General features: G+C 43.2%; 1 protein-coding gene across 2 annotated transcripts; it reads right to left on the reverse strand.

Annotated features, from left to right (window-relative positions):
* Positions 1-2,443: 2,443 nt before the first annotated feature.
* LOC118674083 (zinc finger protein 226-like) lies at positions 2,444-16,183 on the reverse strand. Of its 2 annotated transcripts, none has more exons than XM_036345311.1 (6): positions 16,006-16,183; positions 15,222-15,272; positions 10,537-10,595; positions 7,019-7,145; positions 5,835-5,927; positions 2,444-4,640 (listed from the first exon to the last, which is right to left on the reverse strand). In XM_036345311.1, the coding sequence occupies exons 1-6, from the start codon at positions 16,073-16,075 to the stop codon at positions 2,449-2,451; spliced, it is 2,592 nt and encodes an 863-aa protein (XP_036201204.1). In that variant the 5' UTR covers positions 16,076-16,183; the 3' UTR covers positions 2,444-2,448. The 2 variants fall into 2 exon arrangements, with proteins under 2 accessions (XP_036201204.1, XP_036201205.1); XM_036345312.1 differs by lacking the exon at positions 16,006-16,183 and adding an exon at positions 9,356-9,478 and having other exon boundaries at positions 15,222-15,260.
* Between the last annotated feature and the right edge of the window lie 695 nt (positions 16,184-16,878).

The following is a 16,878-nucleotide window of genomic DNA, read 5'->3' on the forward strand; positions in this document are numbered from 1 at the left end:
TTGGTGTGATGGTAGTCAATGTCAGAGCAGCCACGCACATTGGGAGTGAATAGTGAATACCCAACATCACAAACAAAAGAGCAGCTCTTTCATTGCCTGTGAAATGTTTGTCACCACTAATTCTAACACTTAAATCCCTGTTGTGATATCTTTGAAAAAAAAAAAATCAATCGTCTGGTGCCTTATTGCAAGATTAACAAATTCAATTTTTCAGTCATTGTATACTATCACAAAGGATAACTGCGTGTATACAGTATAAAATCAATAGAACACTAGACAGAGTCCGAGATAGTAGGGCCCAACTTGATGAGAGAGGCTGAGGGAGAGCAGGGGAGCTCATCACAGTAGGGTGATGCCAAATACTACATATTGCAGTGCTGGTTTCCTACCAACTCAACTTTGTCTCCCCGAGTTAATTTTAATAAGGTCATTTAGGTTTCCTGTTCAGAACACAAAATTTTATGAAATTGTGGAGGTGATCTCAACACAATTTTCAAATATACACTTTTCCCATCTATTAACAAATATTGAGCACCCATGAAGTACTTGCAATAAGACGATGTAGATTTAGAAAAAAGGTTTATGCATTTATAGAGCTTACACTTAGTTCATTTTGGCTTGTCCAGCTCACTTTTGTACAAGGCCTGGTCAAACTCTTACTCTTTCTAAGGCCTCTCTCCTGAGTAATCCTAATGTATAAAAACCCAGGGTCCATAACGACCGACCGAAGGCTTGACCTAACACCGGAAGTCAATCCTGCAGTCAGTGCTGGAGAGAGGTCCGGAGAGAAAGGCAGGTTCTGATCCACAGCCTCCGTGGCAGCTGTTATCAGCCATTGCCTCTCTCTTTCCCTCCGTCCGGGCTTCATCAGCAGATGTGCCTCTATTTCTCTGGGCCTCCACGGGGCTGCTGATCAGCCCCGCCTCTCTGATCAGGCCCAGAGATAGTCCCAGAGATACTGATTGGCATAGGAACCGACCAATCAGAACCAAATCTGGGTGAACTGTGAGGAGCCAAGGCTGCCTAGGAGGCAGATCTTTTAACGCTGACTGGCATGGAAACCAACCAATCAGAACCAAATCTGGGTGAACTGCGAGGAGCCAATGGCTGCTGAGGAGGCAGAGCTTTTGACTGGCACAGAAACCGACCAATCAGAACCTAATATGGGTGAACTGCAAAGGCAGAACCTAAAGTGGGGGCTGAGGAGGGTTTTTACAGCTGTTTGGTGTAAGGGGTAAGAAAGCGGTTCATTTTTTAATGACAGTTTTGGCAGTATAGTGCATATGGCTGGCTATCAGTCCAGATATAGGGATTATGTATGTTTGTCTGCCAAGAGCATTTCCTCCTGCTGAAAAAGGCTTCCCTCCATCCCAATTTAAGCAATCCTATCCCATATAATCTATCTATACTAATAAAAGGGTAATATGCTAATTAGACTGGGTCAACTGGCCATATTCCGGACGTCCAACTTCCTTCCAGACAAAGCCATGGTGGTGGGGGCCAAGGCAGAGGCAGTTAGGGGTGATCAGGCTGGCAGGGGAGGGCAGTTGAGGGTGAGATCAAGCCAGCAGGGGAGGGCAGTTGGGGTGAGATCAGGCTGGCAGGGGAGGGCAGTTAGGATCAGGCCTAAACCAGCAGTTGGACATCCCCCAAGGGGTCCCCGATTGGTGAGGGTGCAGGCTGGGCTGAGGGAACCCCCCCTCCGTGCATGAATTTCATGCACCTGGCCACTAGTCTATATATATAAAAGCCTAAGCAAGCAGAACGACCAGTTGCTATGATGTGTATTGACCATCAGGGGGCAGACACTCAATGCAGGAGCTGCCCCCTGGTGGTCAGTGTGCTCCCACAGCCAACCTCCCATGGTGGCCAACCTCTCCTGGTCCCTCCCTGCCACCGGCTGGCAACCTCCCACAGTCCCACCCTCCACTGGCCCAAATGCCGACCAGGCCTAGGGACCCCACTCGAGATGAATTCGTGCACTGGGCCTCTAGTCTATATATACAAAAGCCTAAGCAACCAGTAGCTATGATGTGCACTGACCACCAGGGGGCAGACGCTCTGACTGGTAGGTTAGCTTGCTGCTGGGGTCCAGCCAATCAGGACTGGGTGAGATAGGCCGGACACACCCTGGAGCCCTTCTGCGGTCCCTCCCTGGCCCTGATTATGCACCGAAGGGGTCCTGGAATTCGAGAGGGTGCAGGCCAGGCCGAGGAACCCCACCAGGGCATGAATCTGTGTACCAGGCTTCTAGTATTTAATAAAGGTCAAAGTTTTAACTGAAGCCCTTACTATACACTTACAAGCATTTGCTTCTCTGCTGTGTAGCCTGCTGACTACTGGGATATGGTAAGCTATGGTTGAAACACTGCTTTAATGAAAAATAAAGTTTCTTTTGAACTTGATGATTGGAAGAATTCACACAACACTTGAGTATTTTTTAAAAAATCACTTTATAAAACATTTTACCTGTGTGGACCTTCTCATGTTCTTATCAGCACTATCACTGTTAGAAGATTTATTCCCAGCATGGATTCTGTGATGAATTGTAAGATTTGATCGCCAACTGAAGCTCTTACCACATATCTCACACTTGTAAGGTTTCTCCCCAGTGTGAGTTCTCTGATGAGACTGCAGCTGTGAAGACCGACTAAAGACTTTGCCACACGCATCACATTTGTATGGTTTCTCTCCAGTGTGGACACTCTGATGAAGCTGAAGACTCGAGGCCTGACTGAAGTACTTACCGCACTCCCCACATTTATATGGTTTCTCTCCTGTGTGGACCCTCTGATGCATGTCAAGATTCAAGCTCCACTTAAAACCCTTCCCACACTCCTCACATTTGTATGGCTTTTCTCCAGTGTGGACTTTTTGATGGGCTTGAAGGTGTGAACTCCGCCCAAAGCTCTTCCCACACTCATCACATTTGAATGGCTTTTCCCCACTGTGGACTCTCTGATGGGCCAGAAGATTTGAAGCCTGCCTGAAGACCTTCCCACACTCCTCACAATTATACGGCTTCTCTCCTGTGTGGATTCTACAATGGATCTTAAGGTCTGCTCTACGACTGAATCCTTTCCCGCATTCTTCACATTGGTATGGTTTCTCCCCAGTATGGATCAGCTGGTGAACCTGAAGTCGTGAACTCTGATTGAAGCCCTGGCCGCACTCTTCACACTTATAAGGTTTCTCTATACTGTGAGCCTTCTGATGGATTTGAAGATATGAACTCTGACTGAAGCCCTTCCCACATACGTCACATTTATAGGGTTTTTCTCCTGTGTGGACCACCAGATGAACCTGATAGTGGGAATTCCTCCGGAAGCTCTTCCCACACTCATTGCAGTTGTAGGGTTTCTCTCCAGTGTGGACTCTCTGATGGGCTTGAAGATTTGAACTCAGAGTAAAGCCTTTGCCACACACATTACATACGTATGATTTCTCCCCGGTGTGGACTCCCCGATGGGCCTGCAGACTTGAGGGCCGACTAAAGCCTTTACCACATTCCTCACATCTGTAGGGTTTTTCTCCTGTGTGAACCCTCTGATGAATGTATAGATTTGAGCTGCAGATGAAGCCCTTCCCACACTCGTCACATTTATATGGTTTCTCTCCTGTATGGACTCTCTGGTGGGACTGAAGATGTGAGTTCCTACTGAAGCTCTTCCCGCACACATCACATTTGAATGGCTTCTCCCCAGTGTGGACTCTCTGATGGTCCTGGAGATGAGAGGCCTGGCTGAAGGCCCTCCCACAGGCCTCACAATTATATGGTTTCTTTCCCATGTGTAATTTACAGTGAACAGTAAGTGCGGATCTACGACGGAAGCCTTCCCCACACTCCTCACATTTAAATGGTTTCTCTACCATGAGGACTTTCTCATGATTTTGCAGATGTGAGCTCTCACTGAATTCCTTACCACAATCATTAACACACTTATACCTTTTTTCTTCCAGGTGAACGTTCTGATGAATATGAAGAACTGATCTATAACAGAAGCCTTTTCCACACTCACTACATACATATGACTTCTCCTTTGAGTGTGCTTGCTGATGAAGATCAAAGGTGGAGAGATCACTGAAGATTTTCTTACACTCATTACACTGGTAAGGTTTTCGTCCCATGTGAGTCACATTATTTAAATCCAATGTTGATATTTTCATGCTGTCTCTTTCATAATTATTGTACCTACAACATTTTTCACTTCTGTGTACTCCACAATCATCAAGGCGATGTGATACCCAACTGCTGGTGTTGACATCCCATTTATGCCGACAGGAGTTACTTTTCATGGAAAACTGTTGATATCTATTCTGATAATTCTGTGACTCAGTCAGGGAAGTTTTCCTCCAAAAACTCTGGGTTCTCAAAGTTTGAAACTCTGGATTTCCAGTGTCAGTGGGACCATCCATTTGATGATTGAGTGAGTAGTTTTCATCTTCAGAAATTGGAGTAGTCGGTCCTGCCCCAACCTGACAGAGGGACTCACCTTGTTTGTGGAACTGAGAACTATTTATCCTAGAGTCCTGACACCGGGTTAAGTCATTTATAATCTGCTGCCAGATCTGCCAGCAGGAAAGCTCTTCATGTAGTCCTCTGTCTTGAACAGTCCTCAACTCACTTCGACTGCTCTTGCCTATATAGACAAATTATTTAGAGATATGGACAAGTGAAAACTTTGTTTAAAGATTCAAGATTTCACACTTAGGACACACAGTATACAACTAATGATCCTTGGGATGGTTCAGCTTTTTTTTTTTTTTTTTAATACATATGGCATTTTCTGGTTTATATCCTGACAGAAAGCAGGGGGTGAGCCAACCTCTTCTCATGAACGAAACCCAGTGAAAACAAAATGATGGCCATTTGACGTACTATTTTAATCATTTTTCATAAATTACATGTCTTTCCTACCATAACACAGTATCAGTAAAGAAAAGCATTTTGGATGCTTGCAGCTGTAATAGTGCCCGGCAGTTAGTAGGTGCTCAAAAAATGCATATACAGATGAATCAGAGTTTGATTTCTGGGATTCTCTATAACTGTAAATCCCAGCTTAAGTTTGAACCAAGTCATAGAAGCAAAAGTGCCTTTACAAGGAAAGTATCTGAACTAGAAAAAGGGTTGGAAAGTATAGTATGCTGAGAAGATGAAAGGCTGCAGTAGAGGCAGTGGCACACCAAGAGGTTTAACGCTGAGGATAAAATCAAAGGTGCTAAGAATCACTTGGAATGAAAGAAAAGCTGGATGATCTGGGTTCTTCTGAGATTTTTGTCCTGTCTAACATGTTATTTTCCTACGTAGAAATAAAAATTTAGAGGGTAGGAAAGAATGCTATCTCCTTGAAAATAGCATGAAAAACTTTATATGGAGATACATTGGCCTTTAACAAGAATGATTTCCAAAGTGAGGATGTACTTTATTAGTGAGCTGTGAAATAAACTCAGTAGCTTGTGATAAATATTTGAAGACACAGACTAGAAATTATCAGAGAATCATCAGAAGCAGTAAAGGTTTCATTACATGAAATGCTTTCTAAAGTCATACATATAAATCTAAACAATTAAAGTGTTTGTAGAGGTAATGATGTAAGATCCATTTCTTATGGATGGAGACTTTGCAAGAATCAAATGAGATGGAGCTGGGCAACTCTTACAAGGCGGAGACTAACTCACAAGCTATTTTCTGAGAACAGGCAACCAGTACGAAGCTGTTCCAATAATCCAGGAAAAAGATCTGACAATTTCAACTGGGCGTGGGCACAGGGGTGGTGAGGAATGAAACAGATAATGCAGGTAACTACGAGAACTCATAATTGCTTGGTTCTTACCTGAATTTCTCTCCATCTGGGGTGATGTATTCATCATCCAAAGCCTCTCTTCTCTTTCTAGATCTAATATATCTTGTCTGAAGGGTTGATGTCCTGAGAACATGCAAAGTCACAAGTTTCAATTGAATACAATGGAGCTAAAATTTGAGTTCTAACTGCATATTCAAGATATTAAAAGCAGTGTTTTTCAAAAAATATTTTAGCATGGCCTATTGAAGAAACAGCATTTACTCTATGATCCAAACACATACTATACTAGTACACACAGATATGTATTACTATAACAGAAGGCAAATGGCACAGTTCTGTTGTCTATTTTCATTAAATCTCCTCCCAACGGCTCTCAGACCACGCATGCAACTGGCCAATATTAGCTGCAATGTTCTATTATTCTTTTTAAAAATATATATTTTTATTGATTTCAGAGAGGAAGGGAGAGGGAGAGAGAGATAGAAACATCAATGATGAGAGAGAATCATTGATTGATTGCTCCTGCTGCAGGCCCCCCAATGGGGATCGAACCCGCAACCCAGGTATGTGCCCTGACTGGGAATCAAACCATGACCTCCTGGTTCACAGGTTGACACTCAACCACTGAGCCATAGTGGTGGGACTGTTCTATTCTTCTTAAGGAGCTCTGAGATATATATTTTAAATCCTTACCCAAGGACATAGTCTTTGATTTTTTTAGCGAGAGAGGAAAGGTGAAAGAGAGAGAGAGATGTCAGAGAAAAACATTGATGGGCTGCTCTCATACATGCCCGACAGGGGACTGAAGCTGAAACCTAGGTATGTACCCTGACTGGGAACCTTCGACCTTTCGGTGTACAGAAAGACACTCCAACCAACTACACCACATTGGCCAGGACTACCCTCTTTTATTTCATTAAAAACTGCAGAGCGGACTAAATAAATTGGCTTTATAATTCACTAATGGACGAGGAGTGAAATTTTAAAAAGAATATAGAAGAGGTATAGCAGCAGACTGACCATTTATAGTTCTTCTACAAAACAAAGTGAAAAAAACCCCTGAAACATCCTATTTAGAAAGACCAGAAACATCCACTTGGGTCCCACAGGAACTGGCAAAAGTCCAGTAAACCAAAATGAGGGAGCCCATTCCAAGAGCCCCAAAGCCTTAACCCCAAGGTCACAAAGATACTGCAGAGGGCGCCTGTCCTCACCCACTGAGACCAGGTTCCAGAAGTTCTCCACCATCACATCTCGGTACAGCTTCCTCTGGGCAGCGTCCAGCAGCCCCAGCTCCTCCTCGGTGAAGGCCACAGCCACGTCCTTGAATGTCACCGGCTCCTACAACAAACATGTACACCTCAATCTTACACCCAGTGTCCACTGGAAAAGGGGCAGCACAGCCCTAGCCTGTTTGGCTCAGTGGATAGAGCGTCCGCCTGCAGACTGAAGGGTCCGGGTTTGATTCCGGTCAAGGGCACGTGCCTGGGTTGTGGGCTTGATCCCCAGTAGGGATGCACAGGAGGCAGCCAATCAATGATTCTCTCTCATTATTGATGTTTCTATCTCTCTCTCCCTCTCCCTTCTGCTTTGAAATCAATAAAATATATTTAAAAAAGGGGGGGGGGGAGGGCAGCACTGACAAGGTGAGGAGGATGGGTAGGAAGCTGCTCTGAACAACTTGGAAATCTCCCGGCCCTTTTCCTTCTTCTGTCCTGCCAACGCCACACACTGATTTTCTGCAGCCTCGACAAGAATGCTGCTATGAAAAAAAAGCTTTGTATGTTTACCCAGTGCTCTCACACTGAGCAGTGTTATGAATAAACTCCCCAGAATTCTAAATACTGTATCCTGACTAAAAAGGTTCTACATTTTAGTTAATATTTTCATTGTGCCCAGCCGGTGTGTCTCGGTGGTGGAGCATCAACCTATGAACCAGGTGGTCACAGTTCGACTCTCGGTCAGGGCATATGCCTGGGTTGCGGGCTCGATCCTCAGTGTGGGGTGCGCAGGAGGCAGCAAATCAATGGTGTGCTCTCTCTCTCTCTCTCTCTCTCTCTCTCTCTATATATATATATATATACCCCATTGCCCTAGAAATGTTTACTGTTTTAATCCCACTGAGATGGGAACCAGGTGAGGAGCATTATATGGAACTATATCAAAAATTCTTTCCTGCCCTAACTGGTTTGGCTCAGTGGCTAGAGCGTCGGCCTGCAGACTCGAGGGTCCCAGGTTCGATTCCGGTCAAGGGCATGTACCTTGGTTGTGGGCACATACCCAGTGGGGAGTGTGCAGGAGGCAGCTGATCGATGTTTCTAACTCTCTATCTCTCTCTCTTCCTCTCTGTAAAAATCAATAAAATATATATATAATAAATAAATATATTTAAAAATTATATTTTAAAATTAATATTTTTTAAAAATATATTAAAAAAATATATAATATATATAATAAATAATATATATATAGATATATATATACATATATATATATAAAAATTCTTTCCTCCTGTCTCTGTATTTCACTCGAGTACAATACTCTGAGACTTGCTTTTCTGTGTGAACTTGAGCAGGTTCCTTATTTTTCATAACCTATTTTCTTTTCATTAAAAATAAAGATGAAACCAAAAATATCTTCATAAAATTGTTCTGAAGTGTCAATGCAGTGACAAGTCCTCTAAAACCACTGCACTAGGTTTTTTAAAATATGTTGTTATTGATTTCAGAGAGAAAGGGAGAGGGGGAGAGAGACAGAAACATCGATGATGAGGAAGAATCATCGATTGGCTGCCTCCTGCATGATCCCTACTGAGGATTGAGACTGCAACCTGGGCATGTGTGTTAACTGGAAATTGAACCATGACCTCCTGGTTCATGGGTCATTGTTCAACCACTGAGCCACAATAGCCGGGCAAACCACTGGACATTTTATTTTAAAAAAATATTTCTTTTATTGATTTTAGAGAGGAAAGGAGAGGGAGAGAGATATAGAAACATCAATGATGAGAGAGAATCATTGATCGGCTGCCTCCTGCACACCCCCCACTGGGGATCAAGCCCGCAACCCAGGCATATGCCCTTGACCGGAATCGAACCTGGGGCCCTTTATTCCAGCAGTTGCCCACTGGTGGTCTGTGAGGTCCGAAAGGTTGGCAACTGCTGCATAGTCCACAGGCCGATGCTCTATCCACTGAGCCAAACCAGGTAGGGCCCACTGGACTTTTATTTTATTTTATTTTTTTAATATATATTTTATTGATTTTTTTCAGAGAGGAAGGGAGAGAGATAGAGAGTTAGAAACATCGATGAGAGAGAAACATCGATCAGCTGCCTCTTGCACACCCCCCACCGGGGATGTGCCCGCAACCAAGGTACATGCCCTTGACCGGAATCGAACCCGGGACCCTTGAGTCCACAGGCCGACACTCTATCCACTGAGCTAAACCGGTCAGGGCCCCACTGGACTTTTAAAACAAAGGTCATGTATTACTTTAATTAAAAAAAAAATACATGAAGAAAAAAAAAGTAAACAGTACATAAAATACACACAGGCCATGTACGATTCAGGTACAGGGACAGAATCTAGCTCTTGTAGTGAGAAAACTTCTAACAGCATTTTATCGGTGTGAAGCAGTAGTTGGATCCTGATGCATTGAGCCATATTTGAGTATTCTACAAAAAAAAAAAAAATCCAAGGCAGCACATAAAAAACATACTTTTCTATTTTGAATACCTAGTATGTAAAAGATTTTAAAAGGCAGTATTTTTTTTTTAGAATTGGTTTTTTGAGGGAAAAGGTTCAGTGCAGAAAAGCTACTGTAGTGTTCTTAAAACAGTAAAAGTCCTAAACTAATGTCTATGAAGAGTGAATAGTTTTAAAAAAATAAGTACATAAATTTGATGAGAACATGATATAACAAAGACGAGTGTTATAGCCCTGGTTGGTGTGGCTCAGTTGGATGAGCAGCGTCCCATGTACCAAGTGGTCACCAATTCGATTCCAGGTCAGGGAACATGCCAGGGTTGAGGGCTTGATCCCCAGTCAGGGGCGTGCAGGAGGCAGGCGACTGATGTTTCTCTCTCATTGATGTTTCTCTCATTGATGTTTCTCTCTCTCCCTCTCCCTTTCTCAAATCAATAAAAACATTTTTAAAAGTTATGTAGTATTAAATTTAAAAACCAATTTAAATTTGTATCTTTGTTCTGAATACAAATACACAGTATGAATACATATGATGAAGAGAATGGAAATATAAAAGGGAAGTAGCAAGGGAGATGTTTTTCATTTCAACTAATGTTTCTCTTATTTGTGAAATAAAAAAAAATGATGAAACAGCCCTAACCGGTTTGGGCCAGTGGATAAAGCGTTGGCCTGCGGATTGAAGGGTCTCAGGTTCGATTCCGGTCAAGGGCATGTACCTTGGTTGCAGGCACATCCCCAGTGGGGGTGTGCACGAGGCAGCTGATCGATGTTTCTCTCTCATCGATGTTTCTAACTCTCTATCCCTCTCCCTTCCTCTCTGTAAAAAATTAATAAAATATATTTTTAAAAAAATGATGAAACAAAAAGTAAAGCCAAAAGCAATTAAACTTAGAAGGGACAAAACAAGCACCTGCCACACTCACCAGCTCCTCAAATGCCTGGACATTCCCTGAGAGAGAAAAACTTGTGCCTCGGCTCTGAGCGCTGAAACAGCATTTTCAAAAGCAAAAAGGCAAGCCCTACTCACCTGGAACACGCTCATTTTTTCTTTTTCTCTCTGGGGAAACGGAGTTGTAAGAAGACAGACTGGGAAAGGAGAAAAAAGTCAGTGAGAACTGGTCAAGTATGTCACTAACCCATGTGGCTGCTCATTGTGAATTTGCAAAGGTGCCCATTCCTCAGGGTGGCAGCAGCGCATGCAGCTTGAACAGAACTTGGCGTGGACGCCAGGTACCTGCCCAACCACACACAGTGGCCCCATCACCAGTGTGCCTGTAGCTTCTTCAGTAGTAATTCTTGTGCTGGGTATGGTAAGAGCAGGCGCCGGAGCTAACACGCACGGGTTGAAATCCTGGCGAGGCTATCCACTAACAGGGTCATCTTGGTGAAATTATTAACATCTCTGCCTCAATTCTGTCACTTACAAGTAGGCAAGAATAACAGTATCAATCTCATGGGATTGTCATAAAGTAGACAGTTCTAAGAACACTTCTTTGCAACCACAGAAATAAGACGATATTTTATAATTTGATACTATCCTTGTAAATGCGATTTCTACCAGCAGAGTGATGTAAGATACATGGCATTCAGGGATTGTTGCTTTGTCATGTTATAGACTCATAACTTCTGAAAAATCTCTGGTTTTGTTTTTTCCATAACACACTACCTCAACAATAATATTTAAATGGACACAGACAACTTTTTGTAAGCGGTATAACAATGTGTAAAGTTTATTTTGAAGCAGGAAGTTTATTGTAAAGCCCTTCTGATGAATATGCACAGAGATAAAGAAGATTAATTAAAATCCATGATGCTGCAACAATACAAAAAATAGTTTGTGCCGAAACCGGTTTGGCTCAGTGGATAGAGCGTCAGCCTGCAGACTGAGAGGTCCCGGGTTCGATTCCGGTCAAGGGCATGTACCTGGGTTGCGGGCACATCCCCGGTGGGGGATGTGCAAGAGGCAGCTGATCGATGTTTCTCTCTCATCGATGTTTCTAACTCTCTATCTCTCTCCCTTCCTCTCTGTGAAAAATCAATAAAATATATTTTTAAAAAAATAGTTTGACAGTCCATACCTAATTTAAATTAAACAGACAGGAATCTACGTTATAAATACATTGTTACAGATGTGAGGATACATGAAAAGTGGGTGAGAAGGGAGAGATCTTAGAACTCTGTCATGGCAGAATACAAACTAATAGACGTAGGTGAAAGATAGTTAGAAAATCATCTATGGATGCTAAAATCGGTGAAAGTCTGGTGAGGAACAAGATAGCTACATATTCTCAAAGTATTAATTGTAAAAAGAAAAACAGTAACCTGGCAAACACCTTAACCAAGAAAACTAAGCTGAGACCACCAGTTGGGGAAACACCAACAAAGTGACATTTCCTTCTTTTTTTTTTTTTTTAATTTTTTTAAATTTTTTCCTTCTTTTTTATTTTTTTAAAAAATAATTTGCAAGACTGTACAAATATCAAGAGCAAAAAAAGAGAAAGAGGAATCATTCTAGATTCAAGGAGACTAATGTAACAGAAACCAAGTACAATGTATGTAACTGGGCTGGACCTTGAACTAGAGAAGAAAAATTGCTCTCAAACACTTTATTGGAAAACTGAAAAAAGAAAAAAAACAAAAACAAAAACGTAAATAGGGACCGTGGATTGGATAACAGTATGTTATCAACGTAAGTAATTCCATTTTGATCGCTGTCTGTGGCTTGTTCTCAAATGGTTCCGAAAAAACCAACAACAAACTTATGAGTACGATAGAGCTGTGAAGGAGGAAAAAAGAACTCTGACAAGCTAAAGCCACAACAGCTACAACTTGATGCTTTCAACTGATGAACAAAAATCAGACAGAACCACTCAGTGACGGTGGTGAACAAGAAAAAGACAGGACACTCCATAACGCAGAAACAAGGACTTGCCACGCTGACAAAAATTGCCAAAGAATGGCCCCTCCCAGCTAACAGGAGTGACTACTTTGGGAACAACTGACAACCCCAATTTCATTTTGTTTCTCCCACTACTAGGCAAAAATTCTTACAATATTCGGTAATCAAAGTGCTTTTGCTTCTAGCCAGGCCGGTGTGGCTCCATGGGTGAGCATGGACCCATGAACCAGGAGGTCATGGTTTGATTCCTGGTCAGGGCACATGCCCGGGTTGTGGGCTTGATCCCAAGTAGTGGATGTGCAGGAGGCAGCTGATCAAAGATTCCCTTTCATCATTGATGTTTCAGTCCCTCTCTCCCTCTCTCTTCCTCTTTCTGAAGGCAATAAAAACATATTTTAAAAAACTGCTTCTGCTTCTTGACAGCATCCAGTCCAGAACAAACCCTTACTGCCTACCACTCTCCCCCATGCAGTTAACACATACCAAAACCCTAATTGCTTCTTGCCACCATCCCCTGGTTCCCCCGTGCTGTGTGGGCTTCCTGCTGCAGCAAGCTAAAATAAACGTGTGTGTTTTTTTAAATCCTCACCCGAGGATATTTTTCCATTCATTTTAGAGAGAGTGGAAGAGAGAGGGAAAGACAGAGAGAAACATCGATGTGAGAGAAACACATTGATTGGTTGCCTCCTGCATGCACCCTGACCAGGGGGACCCTGGCCGGGGAGGAGCCTGCAACCGAGGTACAGGTCCTTGACTAGAATTGAACCCGGGATCCTTCGGTCCGCAGGCCAACGCTCTATCTACTGAGCCAAACCGACTAGGACTAAACTTAACTTTCTGATTACAGGTGTGTTCCTGGAGGAATTTGGCTGATGATCAACAGAGCAAATAAGCAAGACATAAACAACTGATGAATCTGGGTAAAGAATATATGAGAATTCCTTCTACTATCTTTGCAGCTTTTCTGTAAGTATAAAGTTAAATAAATAAAAAAGTTATAGAAATGAGGAAGTAGTCATAGTAATAACAACAGTAGTTCTGGTGATGATGACCACAGCCAAAGTATGTAATATTAACTAACGGTAAGTACTAGGTGATCTTCCTACTTCAGACAGAAGTCCTCTAGTTAAAAAGACGGCAATCAATCCACTCCCCTAGGCCGGGGAGAAATATATCTTCAAGACCGCTAACTCTGTCCATTCTGTCTCTATACTTGCAGCTCCCTTCTGCTCATGTCAGGATTTTGCAAGAAGACCTGACAGCTGACAGTAATTAGTGGGGGGAAGAATCTTGGACTGAGTAGGGCTCTGGTGTGTCCTATTCAGTTTCATCTGTGACAGTCGCCAGGGTCAAATTTTTAGGCCTTGGTTTCCAGACAAGAATGTTTCCCAACTTTCCCAAATTTTCCTGTGCGCAGGAATCAACTCAGGATTCCTGGGTCCCATCTGCAGAAATTCTAAATCAGAAGGTAGGGCTCAAGGCTGGGCGCTTCTACCCAAGCGATGCAATGCCGCTGGCTTGGGGACCACAGTTTGAGAAGCACTGCAGTGTGCCAGCAGCCCCAAAGGAAACAGCCTCCGCAGCGGAAATTAACACAACGGACAACCGGAGTTGCCAAAACGTTAACAATGGTTATATATATATATTTTTTGAGTTTGACACATTTATTGGTATTTTAGTAAAGACATTCATCTCAGTCGCTTCTCTCTCCCATCCTGACCATAGGTTAATATTTCATTTGAGTTAAGAAAAGAATATGCGCCCTGGCCAGTTTGGCTCAGTGGATAGAGCGTTGGCCTACAGACTGAAGGGTCCCAGGTTCGATTCCGGTCAAGGGCATGTACCTTGGTTGTGGGCACATCCCCAGTAGGGGGTGTGCAGGAGGCAGCTGATTGATGTTTCTCTCTTGTCAATGTTTCTAACTCTCTATCCCTCTCCCTTCCTCTCTGTAAAAAATCAATAAAATATATTTTTTAAAAAAAAAGAAAAGAAAAGAATATGCAGGAGAGGGATGTTATTTTAACCTAAACAGTAAAGTGGACAAAAAAGAAAAGTCTGCCTACATTAAAGCAAGTTAAATTCATGTATCTTAATATCATTAAATCAAGTTAAGTAAAAGCTAGTAGTTCCTACATTACCATTGTTTTACGTGGTGAGCAATGGTTATCTTTACATCCTAAGGTTATGGGTAATTTAAAATTTTATTTATATATTTCTGTACTGTTTGAATTTTCCATAATGATTATGTTACTTTTATAATATGGGGGGGGGGGGGTCTACAGTTGTGAGTACACAAAAAGAGCTCATTCTTGTATTATTTTCTATACAAACAACTGTAAACCTACTTTTGCCTCACCCTTATACACATTACTTGAAATAAAATAGTGGAACCGTTGAGAAAACTATTTTAAAAACTCCTATATAGACTAGCCTAAACCTGGCTCTCAAGGTTCCCACAATCCAGTCCCTACCTACTTTCCCATTATGATTCTAGACAAGAAGAACAGACCAACGAGATGGATGAACTCAGGTGCTGCACTCAGTCTGCTTAGATTCCGAGCCCAGGTCTGCCTCCCACCAGCAGGGTGACCCTGGGCAAACATGTCTCCTGCATCTCAGTCTCATCTTTAACGAAGGGAAATGAGCAGCACTTCCCAGAGCCACTGTGAGACAGAAATATGTTTATCTGCATAAAGATTGAACTTAGCAACTAAGGCTCAGTTATAATCATTATCCATACCTGTCCAAGAACATGTCCCATTCATTCTCCAGTTTATGTGACTATCGTTAGAAGAACGCCAAGTCCTACTCACCTGGGGCTCTGTTGCCTCCTCGTCCGGGCAGTGCTTTCTGAGAAGTCAGGGCTGGGGAAATAAAGGAAGTTGTGAAATCCAGGATTGTGTTCGCATCCCTGATAAATCGCATCCCCGGTACCAGCTGGAGGCAACCCGCCCCTATAAACCGACAGAAGTCTGCCCTAGCCGGTTTGGCTCAATGGACAGAGCTCCTCCTGCGGACTGAAGGGTCCCGGGTTCAATTTTTGTCAAGGGCACATGCCAAGGGTTGCGCCTGGATCCCCAGTAGGGGGCGTGCAGGAGGCAGCCCAATGATTCTCTCTCATCATTGATGTTTCTAGCTCTCTTTCCCTCTCCCTTTCTCTCTGAAATCAATAAAAATATATTTTAAAAAAAAATAAAAATAAAAAGGCTAGAAGTCCAGGACAATTCAGATTCCTGAGCTCGTAGAATCTAACTGCGGGATAGACGCTTTTCAGAGAGTTATGGTAGTATTAGTACCCCATGTGCCAGGCGGTTTTAATTAAACCTTTTATTTGTACTATTCTCGTTTTTGTGTTTCAAACATCCTATTAGGACGGTTTTACTTTTATTTCCCTTTTACAGAACAGCAAGCGAAGGCACAGAGGTGTTAGGTAACCCACCCAATGCAGTGGTAGGTGAGGGAGCCGGGTGGGGGTGCAGAGCGCCCGGGAGACCCTCAAACCCCGGGAAGCGCGACCGAGCCCGCCCCATCCCGGGGACGCGCCATAGCAAAGAAGCTCCGCCCTGGGGAACGCAAATCTCCATCTCAGCCTCAGACCTCGGTTTTCTAGCCGCTCCTCCTCTTTCTCCACAAATGAAAGGCCGGTGGTTGTTGGCCCCGGGCGCATGTAGGGGGAAGTTTGAATGGGTCCGTGTATAACCGACCTCAATAACCACCACCTGGGAAACGATAGCTGTTACGGCGTCTAGGGGCGGAAGTGCTTGTGACGAACCCAAGCCCCTGAACTACATCTCCCAGAATTCCACAGCACGGTCCTCCAAGACTGGAGGTGCCTATGGCTACACGGAGCTTTTGGACCTATACTTCCCAGAATTCCGCGGGGGGGAAAAAAAAACACGTTTACAGCCTGGTCTTGCAGTAGGTGTACAGTAGTATGTCAGACTACCTGGAGCGCTGAACTACATATCCCAGAATGCTAAGCGGAAAACGGCAACAGTACCGTCCTCGTGGACAACAATTCCAGAGCAGAAAACAGACAAAGCTGTTCCCGGAATGCCCGAGAAGGTCTCCGGCAATGTCTTGCGATTCTAGCCTGTCGGATTTAGAAGAATATAAGTTCTGTTAATTGAGATGCTGAGTAGCACTTTGGGCGGGTTCGGGGGACTAAACAACACAAACCCATTGCCTACCACAGAGGCTTCCTGGTAAACCCCAAGAGCGTCAACCATAGGAATAAGCACAAAAGGAAATTGTGCATCTTTTATCACGACTGAAACCAAGTGTCAAGTCACTTCAATCCCTGACATTGCATAAAGGTGAACGTATTTTGTTAGCATCTTCCAGCCCTGGCAGAAGCAAATGAAAATCCTTTCTAGAGAAATGTACCATGATCCTAGGCTTCAAATCATTTATATAATTATACCATTTGTGATATTAATATTCGACCTAGGGAACTTTAAGAAAAAATAA

The sequence above is a fragment of the Myotis myotis genome, unplaced genomic scaffold (genome assembly GCF_014108235.1).
Source record: "Myotis myotis isolate mMyoMyo1 unplaced genomic scaffold, mMyoMyo1.p scaffold_m19_p_19, whole genome shotgun sequence".
NCBI classification, from domain to species: domain Eukaryota; kingdom Metazoa; phylum Chordata; class Mammalia; order Chiroptera; family Vespertilionidae; genus Myotis; species Myotis myotis.

Excerpts from the sequence above, each read along its gene's own strand:
- LOC118674083 (XM_036345311.1), bottom strand. The coding sequence starts at position 16,075 with ATGCGCCCGGGGCCAACAACCACCGGCCTTTCATTTGTGGAGAAAGAG. Across the intron at positions 7,146-10,536 it reads AAAAAATGAGCGTGTTCCAG|GAGCCGGTGACATTCAAGGA; the intron begins GTGAGTAGGGCT and ends TGTTTGTTGTAG. Across the intron at positions 5,928-7,018 it reads CTGGAACCTGGTCTCAGTGG|GACATCAACCCTTCAGACAA; the intron begins GTGAGGACAGGC and ends GCATGTTCTCAG.